Source organism: Carettochelys insculpta, chromosome 26, assembly GCF_033958435.1.
Source record: "Carettochelys insculpta isolate YL-2023 chromosome 26, ASM3395843v1, whole genome shotgun sequence".
Taxonomy (NCBI): Eukaryota; Metazoa; Chordata; order Testudines; family Carettochelyidae; genus Carettochelys; species Carettochelys insculpta.
This window is the reverse complement of record NC_134162.1, coordinates 14,385,245-14,401,523: the sequence shown is the minus strand read 5'-3', so window position 1 is coordinate 14,401,523 and position 16,279 is coordinate 14,385,245. Positions and strand designations below refer to the sequence as shown.

Genomic DNA, 16,279 nt, shown 5'->3' with positions numbered 1-16,279 from the left:
TTCAGTGGCTCAATCAGCACACCAGGAGACAGCTTCAAGGGCATTTCTGTGGTTGGACCTGACACACAGGTATATACACCCATGCAAAGATGGGAGGGTGTACATTACTATGGCTGTGGCCACACTTGGCCAAAACTTCGAAATAGCCATGCAAATGGCCATTTCAAAGATTACTAATGAGGCACTGAATTGAATATTCAGCACCTCATTAGCATTAGGATGCTTCTGGCCGCGGCACTTCAAACGCTTGCTGCTCGGCGTGGCTATATTTTGAAATCCCCTTATTCCCTTCCACTGAGAGGAATAAGGGGATTTTGAAAGGAGCAGGGTCCTTTCGAAAAGGACCCCTGTGTAGCCACACTGAGCCACGTGCTTTTGAAAGTGGCGCTTTCAAAGTGCCGCAGCCGGAAGCGTCCTAATGCTAATGAGGCACTGAATAGTCAATTCAGTGCCACATTAGTAATCTTTGAAATGGCCATTTGCGTGGCCAAAGCCTATGTGAAGGACCAGTGCTAACAAGGCCAATTCAGTCAGTGTGGATTTGACTCACTTCCAATAGTTGATGAGAAGGTGAGAATACCAAAAGCAAAAAACTTACTTTTGTAGTAAACTAGCCACTCCCAATCTCTATTCAGACACAGTCTGATAGGGTCAAGCTAGCATATGAATTACAGTTCTGCAGTTTTATGATCCAGCCTGGTTTTGAAGGTTTTTTCTTCTGCTCTTGAATACAAGTTTCAAATCTATTACTGAGTTTCCTTTCTTGATGTCTGATTTGTATCCATGTATTACAATGGTCAGTATTATATAGTGCTTTACAAGCAGAATATTCAAAACCACCTATTTTCAGCCAAACTCTGCTCCCTTTGAGCAGTTTTGAAAATCTCACCTGACATTCTCAAAACACCATAAACATTATTAACCTCATAATCCCCCAATACCTCTCCAAGTTGTATAAATATTGTTAGGGTGATTTTATAGCTGTTGAAATTAAGACAGAAAATAAAAATATCTTTTTCCAGGCCACATAGCCAATCACTGACAGATCCAAATTAAGAAATCAAGTTTTCCTGAGCCCTATTCTGCATTCATTCTGCTAGCATACTTTGCCTCCATAGTGCCAGAGAGTCCTCTGGCTTCCAGCTTATGCAAATATGACAAATGGAATAGGAAGCTTAGTCTGCATGAAGATCTGGACTGTACTTTAGTTGTGCAGATCTCCACGGGCAGCACCACAGCCTCTCTGGACTGTGCAACAAGTTAGAGCACAAAAATAAACAAAACATAACTTGGGACGGATGTAGGGAGAAGGAATGTGACATGTGAGCAATATCTGGCCGTGATCTGATGTAGGAACCATGGTCAGATCTTCCCACCTAAAAGTCGGATCTCCAGGACATAGGGTCTAAACATACAGAATTAGAGCAATGAGAAGTTACCAAGAAAAGTCAAGAAACTGCTGGCTTAAGTCAAAGAAGCAGAAAAATTGACTTAGGAGAAGAGTCTTTAATGAAGACCCCCAAACAAAGACCGAGAAAAATCTGTAATAACTTTTAACAGCCAGTTCATTCACTGGGTATTTGTAAAAGCCAGTGAGGCAACAAGAATTAATTGCCTTTGACTTTATCCTGCTATGAGAAGTGACTTGGACATTATTTCACTGGGGGTTCAAAGAGACATGAACATGATGGCATGGAGCTGTCCGTGTTCCATGGAAGAGCATTAGCTCCTTGGAGCTGTCATGTTCAATAGACATGGATTGTACAAATGCAACTGAATCATTGACTAATTTTCAGAGCTCCTTTTCTCTTCTGTCAGCTCAAACCATTGCAAAGCATTTGACAACAAAACAATGTGGAGAAGGACCTTTAGCACCTTGAAAGTTACCTGCTCTTTATGTACTTTAGCTGTTCTGTCCTGTTCACATTGGAAGTTTTCAAAATCATAGTCCATTGCATGGTACATGATTCTTCTATCCCTATTGCCCCAAAAGCTGCCATTAAAGGAAGCTGGGGTGATATTATTTTGCTCAGTGCGAATACTATCTTATCCTTCACCCATAGGAGCCCTCTTGGTGAGAGACAATACCAATAATGATATCCTTTTGATTCTGCAGTACACAGCAAGGACTATGTATGCCATTTGTGTAGGCTGTGAAGCGGAGGCAGCATGGAGCGGGGTGCACAGAGGTGCACATGCAGGCCCCAGCACCAGACCCTCCCCTCCACATTCACCTCACTGCACTGCTTCCAATGAGTGCAGGTACAGTTAGTAGTAACTATCACTCAATAGCTGTTCATATGGGGATTTTACAGTGCAATCAGTGGGTTCAATGGCATTATAGAGCCTCTTTCTGTGGATTTCATGAGCTATCCTCTAGGGCTCACTAGCAGGAGTGTGGCTTACTCTAAAATGTTGTAGAATGGTCTATTGAAAAACTTTTTAAAAGTTGTCATTTGTATTCCATTGCCTAGCACTTTTCTATTCATCTCATGCAGAAGGCTAAGACACTATGTACATTAAACCATCAAAGCATTCAATTAGAATGATGCCTATTGAAGTCCCTAGGAGCTTGACATAATGTCCATTGTAGTTAATTAAAAATTTCCCATTGATGTCAGTAGGCTTTGGAGAAGGCTCCTTGGATGGCAGTCTAGCCAATGGTTAATGCACTTCTACATATATGTTCCTGGAGTTAAGGTGAAGTGCTCATGTGCCACATTAACATTCTTTTTCATTTTTTAAATCTGTGGTTTCTTAATTATGAACTATACAGTGTCTATACCCAGCTAACGAATGGTTTGTCTGTAAACTGTTAGCCAAGTTAAATTGATTGAACTGAGAATGGGGTGCTGCTGCTGCTGCTGCTTATAACCTGTTTTAAGTAGGGTGGAGGGCATTTGAAAGACTAAGGCCTGGTCTCTAATTTTTCTCATGATATGTATGGCTATTTCTCTGATGAAATGGCTTCAAAAGGCCTCAAGAAAAAATGTTAAATAACCTCTGTTAAAGAGGCTAGATTTTGAGCAGCCAATACTCTAACTGACTTTATATGTTCTGAGCATGATGAAAAAAGGAGGGTAAAATTGCAGTTCTTATCTCTTGTGCACCAAAAGAAAATGAATGAGAATTAATTGCACGGTAAGGATAGTTGGTGGAGCTTAAATTTAGATTTTTTAAAGTATTATTTCTAAATCCTAACACAAATACATTCATTTATTACATTAAAGTTAAATTTCTAACCCCTCCCCGCCAGCTGTAGGTCATCATATTAGATTTCTACAGGGACTAATCAGCTTATGAAGGTAGAGGTACCATTAGAAGCCACATCTGTTATGGCTTTGATACGGCAAAACCTCATATGGTTCTTATGGTGCTCTTATTTTTTCTTAATATGTATGAGTTTAATTAACATAATAATAATTTTTTCTTTTTAAAAAGATTTTCTTTTCCTCTGAGTCATTATTTTAGTCTTACACATTTGGTTCACTTTTTGGTTCCTGGACAAGCTAATCGGGACATAAGCAAACAGTTATTTTGGCTCCCTTTATTGGAGGAGGGAGTTAAGTTTGTACTGTAGCTGGCTTGATAGCTTATGTTATTTGCTATCTGTCTGGTACATGCCAAAACTTTTAGCAATTTAAAGTTGGAAAGGTAGAATTATAGACTTGAATTGAAACCAAACAACTGGGAAATCATTTCTGAAACCTCAAACTCCAGGACTGAAAACAGCCATGCAGAGAAAAGTGCCTTTCATTTTGCAAAAGGAAAAAAAATTCTTCATTACACTCAATTCTTCAATTTAGTCCTTTATGTCAGTTAACCTGGGCTTCCTCACTTAGAAGAATGGTGGCTGTGTTCTTCAGTCTATATAATGTATCTGTCATTTAATTTAGTCCAGCTAAAGAAAAGCCTTGTAAGCGATTTAACATATCAGGAGGTTGAAGTTGGACAATGGTATTTTTAGAGACTTTAATACTGTATAAAGAAACCGGCAGAGACAGCAGGAGGTTATATTACATGAATATTTTTATTCAGTGTATTCATGGCTGGTAATGGAAGTCACCTTTTAGAAGCATTCGGTCTTCTAAGAAGGGTGTAAGAAAGTAACAAACAGTGAATGAATGGATGGCAAGGTAAAAGTTCTTCAGTGAGATGGTCTATGAAGATTCAAGAAGGGTGAAGTAGCAAAAGGCAAAAGGAAGCAAAGGGATAGGAAGATGATGAAACAGATCCTATTGTGACAAATCCCCATCAGAAATAAATGGAGCTTTTTTCCACCTATATCAAATCAGTTTTACATGAGCTGAGAACATGACCCATTAAAGAAAATGTCAAGCAAGTGGATGGAAAAGAGCAACATCAACAAAATGTCCTCATTGCCTTGCAAAGGCTTCATTATTGGAGCACCTGCTAATGTCTCTGCACTGTAGTTAAGGGTCTTCAGCTTTTTGATTACAACCCTCTATTTTTAGAGTCTGTGCGTGTTGCACAGAGAGAGATGATCATCAGAGGATGCTGCTGGGAGAGCTATTTTTAGACAGTCGTTCGATGAGCTGTTCAGCACCTTATTGCTGTCTCCAGCTGCAGGAGTTCAAGAGGTGTCCAGACAACTTCACCATTATAACAGAAACTTGAAGGAAGTGACCTCTCTCTGACAGCAATTTCTTAGTGAAAGAGGAATAAAACAATAGCATATTAAAATGTGCAGGCCTGATAGCTGCTAATAAGGGTGAGCATCATACAGCCCCTGTTATGACTAAGAATGAAGCAGTCCTGACATGGATAATAATAAGCTTGAGTCCGCTGCTTCGGTTGCGAACTGAAAGCAGGTAAAGAAAAGTATCTGTTTTGTGGCTGCTCAGTTAAAGAGGTATTTACTTTTCTGATTGCTTGATTGTTTCTTCTACCTTTTCATTACCAACAGCCCCACTATTTGTTCTGCTTTCTTAGTAGTTTTGGATGCTGCACATATACATGCTGACTTCCAAGGAATTATTTTCTTTCTGTGTGAGGAGAGGTGTGAGGGAGTGAAGGAAGGAGGGCCCAGCATCCCAGAGCTAAAAAGAAGCCTCTGGGCCCAGCTTGCCCTGCCCCAATTTACCTGCAATGGATGCCAGGCCTGGAGGGAGGAGAAAAGAAAGGAGACTGGCTTACTTTGTGGCTGATTAGCAAGGAGGCATGAGACAGGTACAGTAGGCTCAGGACACAAATTGCAGCTACAGGACCAAGTAAGCCCTCACCCTATGCCTCTGGTAAAAGGGAAATGCCAACTAAGGGGGAATCTGGCCTCTTGGGGCCATGTCCTAAACTTTAGACTGGCTAGGGAGTGGTTCAGAGTTGCTAGGTCAAGAGCACAGCTTGCAGAAGGTGAGAACCACCCTCACTACCCCTGTTTCTGCCCACCTACTCTGTGATCTAGCCACTAGGCTACCCGATAATCAGGGACCTGGCCACAGGAGAATGCAGGGGTGTGGAAGGAATGCCAGCGCATTCTTTCTTCAAGGCCTAATTCTGCACCTTTTACTTACGCTCATGCACATAGTTCTATTGAATTGACTGGGGCTACTTCTGTAAATCCATATGTTTGAGAAGAAGTCTTCAATCTGAGTAAAGACACCAGAACTAGGCCCAAAGGGCAGAAAGGGCCCACTTGCTAGCTGGCATTTAGCACATCTTCTTAGAAATGTAGAATTGTTCCACATAATGTATTCTCATTTGCTTTGTCCAGTCCATTTCTCTACGATTATAATCTTGATATCCTTGCACTCTGATGTCTTCAACCAACATGGTGTACTGGGAAAAGTAACAGAGGTGCCATGAAACCCACAGCCAGATTTTATTAGTCCTATTCATTTTACATGGAAGGCACCCAGACACTACGGAGATGGACAGCAGCACAACACCCTGAAATAAACTGAGCATCATCACATAGCAAAAACTCTGAAGCACAGAGCAGCTCCCTGTACCAGTCAATTTAGCCAATATATTATATTTTCAACCTTAGCTGATTTCCTATGGAATCAATTTTCAGAGACTTATGCCCATGCTGGATGTTTCAGGAGAGCACTCATCCATCAAAAGCAGCCCAAGCGCCCACTGTCGCTATAACAGGGAAGGCCGCAGCAACATTTTCTTTAGACACCTTCAGTGAGAAAGGCAAAACTCTATTTGCACCCTCCTGAGGAATCCAGGAGGGCTGTGTATCGTAACATACACAAATATGTACCATTTTTTGGCCTGCATCAGAGGTGCTTAATGTAATAAAGTAAGTGGAACAGCGTGAATTCTAGCAAGTTACACAGTTGACTACTGGCTAGCTGTTAAACAGTAAGTGTGTTTAGACATGCTTTACATCTAGTGTGGCCAATTTGCAGCACACGTCTCTTGGTAGGCCTGGAGCCTATTACAGAGCTGTATTAACCTTGGACTTCAGTATCACTGTTGTTATTATTTGCTTACAATGGCAGTTTGAAACCCCCTTGTACTGGGTCTATACATAATCAGAGACACTCCCTTCCCTAAAGATCTTAACAGAATAAGCAGACAAAGAGGGGGTTATCCATTGTCATTCCATTGGTGGAGAACTGAGGCACAGAGAGATTACATTATTTACACAAGGTCTCAGAAAGAAGTACGGCAGAGCCAAGGATTTAACTGTGGTATTCTGAGCTTGCATCCAGGGTCTTAAACCTAAGGCCATCCTATCTCTCTGTGACAAGAGTGCTTTACCTGGCCAAGCTGAATCCGAAGCCTGGTGTTGTTTGCACTGTAGGTTCCAAATTCCCGTTAAGCCTTCTGACCATTTATCATAATATAGATCTTTTCTCATCTTGCTACCCTAATGAGGTTATTGAAGGATTACCTAAATGTATTTTCTGCAGAAGTATTTTTCCCTTTGTAAGTGATGAGTTGCCTTTTAACAAACAAATTAATGGGGATGGCTGAGGTTCTTTGACTCTTGTCAGGAAAAAAGGGAGGTTTAGGTTTAAAATGTCCAATTAATGCTCATTGAAAAACAATACTTTTTTATTATTTGGCATCTCTGTTATAAATATGCCACAAGGCCATTAGCACCTCACACCATTGTACAGGGAAGAAAACAGGGTGGCACTGTAGCAATTAATATTGCACTAGACTCATATGCCAAGAGTGGAGTAACAGCAACTGTAGTCTTAAGGATCTGGTCCAAAGCCCCATGAAGTCTAAACCTAAAAAAGAAATGGGGGGATAGCTCAGTGGCTGGAGTTTAGCTTGATAAAGCCAGAGTTGTGAGCTCAGTCGTTGAAGGGACCATTTTGGGAGCCGGAGCAAATAGATTAAAAAGGAGATGGTGCTTGATCCTGCCAAGAGGGCAGGGGGCTGAAATTGATGACCTTCTGAGGTCCCTTTCAGCTCTATGAGATATGTACCACTATTTATTATTATAAGTCAATGGGGAGACTTTCCTTTAGCTTCATTGGGCTGTGGGTCAGAGCCTGTGAGCACAGTACCAGTTATGGTTTGGGAGGCCACCCTCTGCATTATATATATGTCATTAAAAGGGGGTCAACTGGGCTGGAGCCTGGGGGCCTCTTTTCAGGGAACAGGCATAGGACAGACAACCAGGCCAGGCTGCCCATGATGTTCCTTTACTCCAGGAGCTGTCCTAGGTGCTGGAAAAAAAGCGCTCCCCCAATTTGCAGTGCTTTCCATTATTTGCACCAGTCACAGTTTGGTTCAATGGCTCTCACCATCCCTTCTATACAAATTGTTCCAGCACTGTTGGGAGCTGTAGGGGGAGACTGTGTGAGTCCCCTGAGTCCTTGGCTTCCCTGCTACAACCTCCAGCAAGCTTCTCTGGCAGTGAGCTGTATGATCAGTGGTGTCTATTTACATGTCATGGCTCTTTGCTACCACATAAGATTGTGCAGCACACAGAGAAAAGGCCCTCACCCAATTACAGAATAATGTGCTGTGGGGATATTTATTTAGGATAATTAGCAATTTACTGGAATTCATATGAGCAAGGTGGCAATTTAAATTCCCTCTGGTGGAACATGCCACAACACATATTTCATTTTTTTACCCTCTTTATCTAATCTATAAGGTCAGAAAACTCTCTTGATGACCATCTACATGTGAGATCAGGGTTAGAGCTCATCAAGGCCTGATATCTTCATTATTATAAATTAAAGCTACCCAAAGTCAACTTGCAAAGGCACTGCATTGTCAAGTGGAATGAATCAACTTGTTCTGTGCCCACAGGCTGCTCAGCAACTGATGCCAAAAGATAGGAGTGGGTGACAGTAATATTAGAGACTTTTTAATTATAGAGCATGTGTTCCTCCAGTCTTGGTTTCCGAAGTTTTAGTTGAACAGGCAGAGGCATGAGTATTGCGTAATACAGGATTCTTCTTGGTGGGTTTGGGGAGAGGCCATAAAGGTTAAAATAAATGCACTGGACGTTTGTGCATCTGTTTACCTGGGGCTATGAAGCTGCCTTTGTCAGCAGTTGCAAGGTTTTGAAATCAGGCTGTCTACAGGCCAGACTGTGATTCAGATTACTTGCTTGTGCAAAGGACCAGGAGGGAGCCAGCTGCTCCCACACCTTACACTGCAAGACAGAATATGCAGTTACTGGGTCCAGAAGCACAGGAGTAAGAAGAGCTACTCACTTGCTTAGGGCCTGATCCAACTGCAGGAAGTTGATGTCAGTCTTTTACTTCAGGGGGAGCTGGGCTGAGCCATTAATCCCTCTGTGGAACAGGTAGGCAGGGAGGCAGGGAAGGAAATAGGAGGGTCTTAGTTGCACACACACACACACACACACACACACACACACACACTCCTTCATTCATTACAACAGCTGAGTCAATACCAGAGAAAGAAATCAGGGAGATGTTCTAGTCCGTAATTATTACCACCTCGGAGCTAGGAGGAAATAGGGGAGGTTCTGTGACAGAGAACAGTGTCTATGAGTCGCAAGGTCTGTATTCTAATCAAGGTAGGTTCACATACCATGTTCATCACTGTTGTGTCATTGCTAACCATATTGTGAGAGCAACAAATTGACACACCATAGGCCTCTACCAACATGGCTGTGTTAGTAAAACAACACAAACGCAAGTGAAAGTTGTTGAGTGGAGGCTGCAGTTGTTTGCTGGTTGGATATCAGGTTTATTACATCAAGCCATTCCTGAAGATAGCTTAATATTCTAGAGAGGTCCTCTGAATGCTGCTCATCACCTATCTTGCTCTCATCTCTGCACAAAAGAACAACGTCACACCTGAGTGCCCCATAGTGTCTGTATCCTGAATATGCTACTTTGATAGCTCAGTTTATGCTTGGAGTTGACCCTGAAGTCCACCTTTGGTTTTCCACCCCTAGTTCAAGGCACAGCACTGTAGCTTAGGCCTGGAAAGACACATTGCAAAAGTGCTCTTTGATCAGATTAGCATTCCTTAGAGACTGACTAGCAGGCAGGAAAAGGTACCAAAATCAAAACATTAAAAGTATCTGCTCTGCGGGGACTTGGGTAAAACCCACAACATCCTGGTGGGCTAGCGTGCAGTGAGATTGTATGGCTTCTGTAAAGAGCTATCTGGCCAGCATGCTTTTCAAGTTACAGAGCTACATCTTAACTATCTGGAGCACATCAGTGACGTAGAGAGGATAACAGCTTTTAAGTACTTAAAAGTTGTTACAAGGAGAAGAGAAAAATTATTCTCCTTAAACTCTGAGGGTAGGACAAGAACCAGTGGGCTTAAACTGCAGCAAGGGAGGCTTATGTGGGACGTTTGGAAAAACTTTCTAACTGTCAGGGTGATTGAGCACCTGCCTAGGGAGTCTGTGGAATCTCCATCACTGGAGATATTTAAGAGCAGGCTAGACAAACATCTGTCAGGGATAATCTAAGGCTATGTCTACTTTAGGCAAAAAATTCGAAATGGCCATCAGTGGCACAGATGGTGATGCTTTGAAGAGTGTAAGTGACCACCCCTTGGGTGTAACCCCAGGTGGAGACCAATATTCCCTCAGTTTTTCCATCCACATGCAGCATAAATTCTGTTATGTGCTCTGAGGCATATGCAGCTGTGCAGTACCAATGGAAACCCAGGCTGCCAGCTATGGGCACTCTGCCAATCAGTTGGGTAGCACCTGAATTTCTCCTGGGTGGCCACCCATGTTTCAGCTTATGGGGAACACCGGTGGGGAAAAAGGTGAAGCTTTGTTACACAGGAAGAGGATAGGTGTTGGGTGAAGGTGCTGGATCAGGACTTCTGAGAGCAGGGTTCCGCACTCATCTCTGCTATAGGCCCTGGGATGTATCTTACTTAGTGGGCTCCTGTCCAAATAAATGTGTTAGTCTTTAAGATGACACACAGGATTCCTCATTATAGAATCATAGAAGAGTAGGACTGGAAGGGACCTCAAGAGGCCATCGAGTCCAGCCCCCTGCCCTCATGGTAGGATCAAGCACTTTCTAGACCATCCCTGAAAGCCATCTATCTAACCTCTTCTTAAATAGCTCCAGTGATGGAGATTCTATCACCTCCCTTGGAAATTCATTCCAGTGTTTGATCACCCTGACAGTTAGGAACTTTTTCCTAATGTCCAACCTGAACCTCCCCTGCTGCAATTTAAGTCCATTGCCTCTTGTTCTATCCTCAGAGGCAAGGAAGAACAAGTTCCCTCCCTCTGCCTTATGACACCCTTTTAGATACCTGAAAACTGCTATCACGTCCCCCTTCAATCTTCTCTTTTCCAAACTAAACAAGCCCAATTCTTTCAGCCTTTCTTCATAGGTCATGTTCTCTCGACCTTTGATCATTCTCGTTGCTCTCCTCTAGACCCTCTCCAATTTCTCCACATCCTTCCTGAACTGCGGTGCCCAGAACTGGACACAATACTCCAGCTGAGGCCTAACCGCGCAGAGTAGAGCGGGAGAATGACTTCTCGTGTCTTGTTCACAACACACCTGTTAATTGTTTTTGCTAAAACCTGTTAGTTGTCATTGTTTTTGCTAAAGTTCTATGGTGAGCCTTCAGGGCAAGACCCAGGTCTTCTCACCTGTGGAGTCCAAATCTCCATCAGTGCTTTACATGTGGCACCCTAATACTAATACGAAGCCATTGCTGGTAATAGCAGTAAGCACAGATTATTGTCCTCACTGACAGAGGATGCTAATTCAACCTCATATCGGCTACGTCTACACGTGAAGCCTACATCGAAGTAGCCTATTTCGATGTGGCGACAATTTCGATGAATAACGTCTACACGTCCTCCAGGGCTGGCAACGTTGATGTTCAACATCGACGTTGCGCAGCACCACATCGAAATAGGCACAGCGAGGGAACGTCTACACGCCACAGTAGCACACATCGAAATAAGGGTGCCAGGAACAGCTGCAGACAGGGTCACAGGGCGGACTCAACAGCAAGCCGCTCCCTTAAAGGGCCCCTCCCAGACACACTTGCACTAAACAGCACAAGATACACAGAGCCGACAACGAGTTGCAGACCCTGTGCATGCAGCATGAATCCCCCGCTGCAGCAGCAGCAGCAGCAGCAGCAGCCAGAAGCCCTGGGCTAAGGGCTGCTGCACACGGTGACCATAGAGCCCCCCACAGGCTGGAGAGACAGCGTCTCTCAACCCCCCAGCTGATGGCTGCCATGGAGGACCCCACAATTTTGACGTTGCGGGACGCGGATCGTCTACACGGTCCCTACTTCGACGTTGAACGTCGAAGTAGGGCGCTATTCCGATCCCCTCATGATGTTAGCGACTTCGACGTCTCGCCACCTAACGTCGAAGTTAACTTCGAAATAGCGCCCGATGCGTGTAGCTGCGACGGGCGCTATTTCGATGTTAGTGCCGCTACTTTGAAGTAGCGTGCACGTGTAGACACAGCTATCATGACCAGGTGCACTTATGTTTTAAGAGATTGTCTCCTAGTGTCCAAATTTCACTGTACCTGTGCTAGCTTTCTATTGCAACTAGTGAGTAACCACAAAGCAAAGCATTGAGTTTCTCCACAGAAAGCGAGGGCTGGGTTAGGTGGACACCGGCTAACTAAAATCACACCAGATTACAGATGTTGCTGGATGAGAGTGTTCCAGATTAGAGCAGTTCATTGGAGTAAGTTCAGTTGTGTATCCATTGGAGACCAAGAGAAGGCTACTCTCAAGTTTTGATAAGGCTCTTCTTCAAGGCCTAATGTTGCCTATTATCAAGACACTCCCTTTGAATATCCAAGGATACCTTTCCTGTGGGGGTAGCATTAGGATTGTTTGGGAGGAAATGCACCAAGTGACCAGAGGCCGCTACTTGGTTATGAGACTTTGCTGTTTGCCTGCATGCCCAGTAAAAATTATACAGGCTCCTGTCATCAGTGATTTTGTCTAAAAGAGTGGGCCCTCTTTTTTATTCTCTCTCCTTCTAGTTATGGTGACATGGTGCCTAAGACGATTGCTGGGAAGATATTTGGCTCCATTTGCTCGCTGAGTGGGGTGCTGGTCATTGCTCTGCCTGTCCCAGTTATTGTTTCCAACTTCAGCCGAATTTATCACCAAAATCAGAGAGCCGACAAGCGAAGAGCACAAAAGGTAAGACCCAGTCATAACAAACAGCTCCGCCCACTGATAGGCTGCACAGTTTACAGACACACTGCATTAAGGGGATCCTGCTTTACTGGTAGTGTCATGAGCAACCCAGAGGCAACATGAGCATTATACCACCATGGGAGTGCCTAGCATTAAGGAAAGAATAAAAGACATCCAAAGCCCAACTTGCTGCTAACTTAAGTTAGTGGAGCATCTCAAAATCATTGTGCATTAGTCATCTAACACACAGCCAGGGCTGGATTCATTCTTCTGGGAGCCTGGGGATAGCAGATTTTGTGGGACCATTAGGCTCTGGGCTGGAGCCAAAAATGAGAGGAGCAGAGAGTGGGAGGGGTGTGTGGGCTGAGAATGGGTGTGGGGTGGTGCAGGAGGGTGCCAGGGCTCCATTGGATGTGCTGAGGATGAGGCATTTGAGGTACAAGAGGGAGCTCCAGGCTGCGGTCAAGGGAGAGGGCTCAGGACAGGAGGCTGGAGTTGGGGACTGGGATTCGGGTGGGTGTTGGAGTGCAGAAGGGAGCTCAGGACTGTGGTGTGGTATATGGAGTCTGGGAAGGAGTTAGGGACTGAGGCTGGGGGTGGGGCTGGGGTTGGGCAAGTCTTTGGGGTGTGGGTGCTTACCTGAGGCAGCTCCCGTTTCACTTGCAGGCACTGTCCTACTACACAACCCTAAGCACTCATCTGCCCACACTCATACACCCGCACCATCTAGTTCACTACACTCTATTTTAATCTCATCTTGTTTTGAATGTCTAACATAAGGGGTTTCCATTGCTGCCCTTTGTTATATACTGGCCTGGTTCCACTGTGATAAAAGATGTACATCCTTATTTTTTATCTGTATCAGGAGTTATTCACCCTTTTGGCTGCATGGCCCCTTTGTAGTCTTAGCATGTCCTAGCTTTAAAAAAATAATAATAAAACGTGAAAAATTCTCCTGCGTGTAATACAGAATTAAGTGCTGGCCACAGCCAGCAGCCCTGGGAATTTCTGGGTTTACTAGTGATATACTGATACAGTCATTCCAAAAACGTAACACATGGATTACATTCTGCATTTTAGACCAGCTAATGTACACTAAAGCCAGGATTGCAAAAGCTGCTTCTTATAGCTCCCAGCAATTAAGGCACTTAAAACATAGGCTGAATTAGCTATGTCATGCAGGGGCGTGAAAAATTCACACCTGAACGATGTGGTTAAGCCAACTTGAGCCCCAGTTTAGTACTACATTGTTAGGTGAATGGAGGAATTCTTCTGTCAAGCTAGCTACTGCCTCTTAAGGGGGTGGCTTACCTGCCTTAGTGGAAAACTCTTTCCAACACTGTAATTAGTGTTTTCATTACAGCTGTGTAACTGTAGCACTGCAGCTCTGTGCAGTGGCATTTGTGGTGCAGCCTAAAGCAGAGGTGAAAGTAACTTAAGTTTCTTACAGGTGGTGTCATAGCAACCACCTTTTGGGGGGACTCTCAGCCGGGGGGGGCAGTGTCAATGGGACAGCACCTGTAAGAAATGTAAGTGAGCGGGCTCAGGGTGGAAGGTGGGGGATGTGAGCGGGGCAGGAGTTGGGGCTGGAGTGTGGGAGTGAGGAGGGGTTCAGAACACAGGGGCTGTAGGGGTGCAGGAGTCAGGGCATGGGGCTGAGGGTGTGGGGGCGCAGGGCTGGATGTGGGAAGCTTAGAAATCAAGGCTGGGAGGGGCTCAGAGCAGGGACATGAAGGGGTGAGTGCAGGGAGGCAAGGGCACCATTTCAGGGGGCCGGGACAGATGCAGCCACACATACCAGGATGCTGCTGCTGTCCTTCTCTTCCTCTGATTCTCAAGGAGTGAGGGGAAGGGTCACAGCCTGCTGCATTCCTCCTTTGCCCTTCCCAACGGCAGTCAGGAGGGAGAGGAAGCCACACAAGGTGTGCCCTTTCCCCTCACTCCCTGATCATCTGGAGAAGAGGAAGAAGACCTGGTACACACCACTGCATCCCCCACAGCTGGGCCCTCCTGAAAATTTGCTGGTGGGGGGGGTCGGGTGGGGAAGGGGTGGGACACCCCCAGACCAGGGAGCATGCACACCTCCAGCCAGCCCCTTTCAACCTCCTGGCTGCCTGCTTCTTAGCAAAGCTGCCTACAGGACAGCCCCAGGAACTGATTGGGAGCAGCTGCAGGTAAGCTCCCCAGCCATCTGGCTTCTTCATGCCAGAGCACGGCGCCAGGGTGCACCAGCTTACTTTCACCTCTGGCCTGAAGATTTCTTTCTTTAAATACTGTGCACCAGGAATTCAGTGCTTCCTGGACTCAGTGGAGGATAGTATTGTTCTGGCCCAGGCAGGGATTTGGGATGTGCATCCATCTTGAGCAGAGATGGGACCAGCTAGTTCACAAATGTTGGCATTCTGGACTTACAGGATAGCAACAAGGGGACAACTGTCAAGTCTAAAGAAAATGCATCTGCAATATATTAGCTCAGGGGGTTGCATCTACATTCAAAATGGATTTGACAGTGTATACATATCATTTAATATCTTACAAATGTACAGCATAACAATGTAATTTAGTTGAAAAACATTGTGCAAATACACACTAATGTAAACATGACATAAATAAAATACACTGCCCCCCATCTGATAAAAATTACCAGCCACACATTTGTTTCACATGGCCCAAGCCATCAGGAGGTTGGTAGGAGTGTCCACAGCAATTCAGTCTTGCAAAGTGATCTGCCTTCCTTGGGACTGTGGATATACTCACAGTGGATATACTCACAGAAGTAGATCACTTTGGGTGTAAATTTTAATGCAAGTAGCTTATACAGCAGAGCCTCACTGTATTTCTATACATTTCCAGTGTTGTAGTTGTGTTGGTCCCAGGACAAGATGAATGAGACAATCTCTTTTATTGGGCCAACTTCTGTTGGTGAAATAGATAAGCTTTCAAGCTTACACAAACCTAAGAACAGGTCCTCTGTAAGCTCAAAATCTTGCCCCTTTCCCCAAGAGAAGCTGGCCTAATAAAAGATATTACCTCACCCACCTTGTCTCTGTAGATCTACACTGTAGTCCTGCCACACAAATACTGCAAATGGATGGACTGGTAAATTAGATTAGATCTGAAAAGCTTTTGCGTGTACCAATTTGTCGAGTATTCCTAGTCTCCATCCTCCAAGCATGTCTGTGAGTTGATGACACAGTCTTTGATCCAGAATTTCTGAAATCAGTGTATAGATTCTTAGCAGCTGTAAATCACCCACTGGGAGTCTGGTGCTGCGTGGATTTTGATCCATAGTTGCAGTATCAGGCCCAACCTTGAGAAGTTTCTAGGTAATCTGAGCTTTTGTGTTATATTGTGGTGCAACCCGGAAGACAGAAACATGTAGATACAGTCTGAAAATAGAACTACGCAGACTTCCACCACGGCCACCAGATTGGACATGAGGTTATATTTCAAGGCAGCAAAAGTTTAGCCTCTGCTGGCTCATCTTTACAACTTCTAAACTGCTATGTATGGCACTGATTAGAGGAAGGAGTATTAAGGCATTTACTGTTCAAAGTGTTGAAGAAAATAAGGTATCTTTCGATTACATAAATCCTCAGAGACCACACCCAGCTAAACTACCATGCACTCCAGATACCCTGGGTAGAGGTGTGAGCTCCTTCACGAACTCACCACCTGTCTACCTTCAGCTTTT

At 44.4% G+C, this 16,279-nt stretch overlaps 1 protein-coding gene across 2 annotated transcripts in view; it reads left to right on the top strand.

Moving 5' to 3' along the window:
• The window catches only part of KCND3 (potassium voltage-gated channel subfamily D member 3), a 216,930-nt gene that overhangs the window by 159,473 nt on the left and 41,178 nt on the right, over window positions 1-16,279 (top strand). For both annotated transcript variants that reach the window (XM_074977529.1, XM_074977528.1), the window contains exon 2: window positions 12,426-12,588. In XM_074977529.1, coding sequence (XP_074833630.1) covers window positions 12,426-12,588 — 163 coding nt within the window. The remainder of the gene's footprint in view (window positions 1-12,425; window positions 12,589-16,279) is intronic.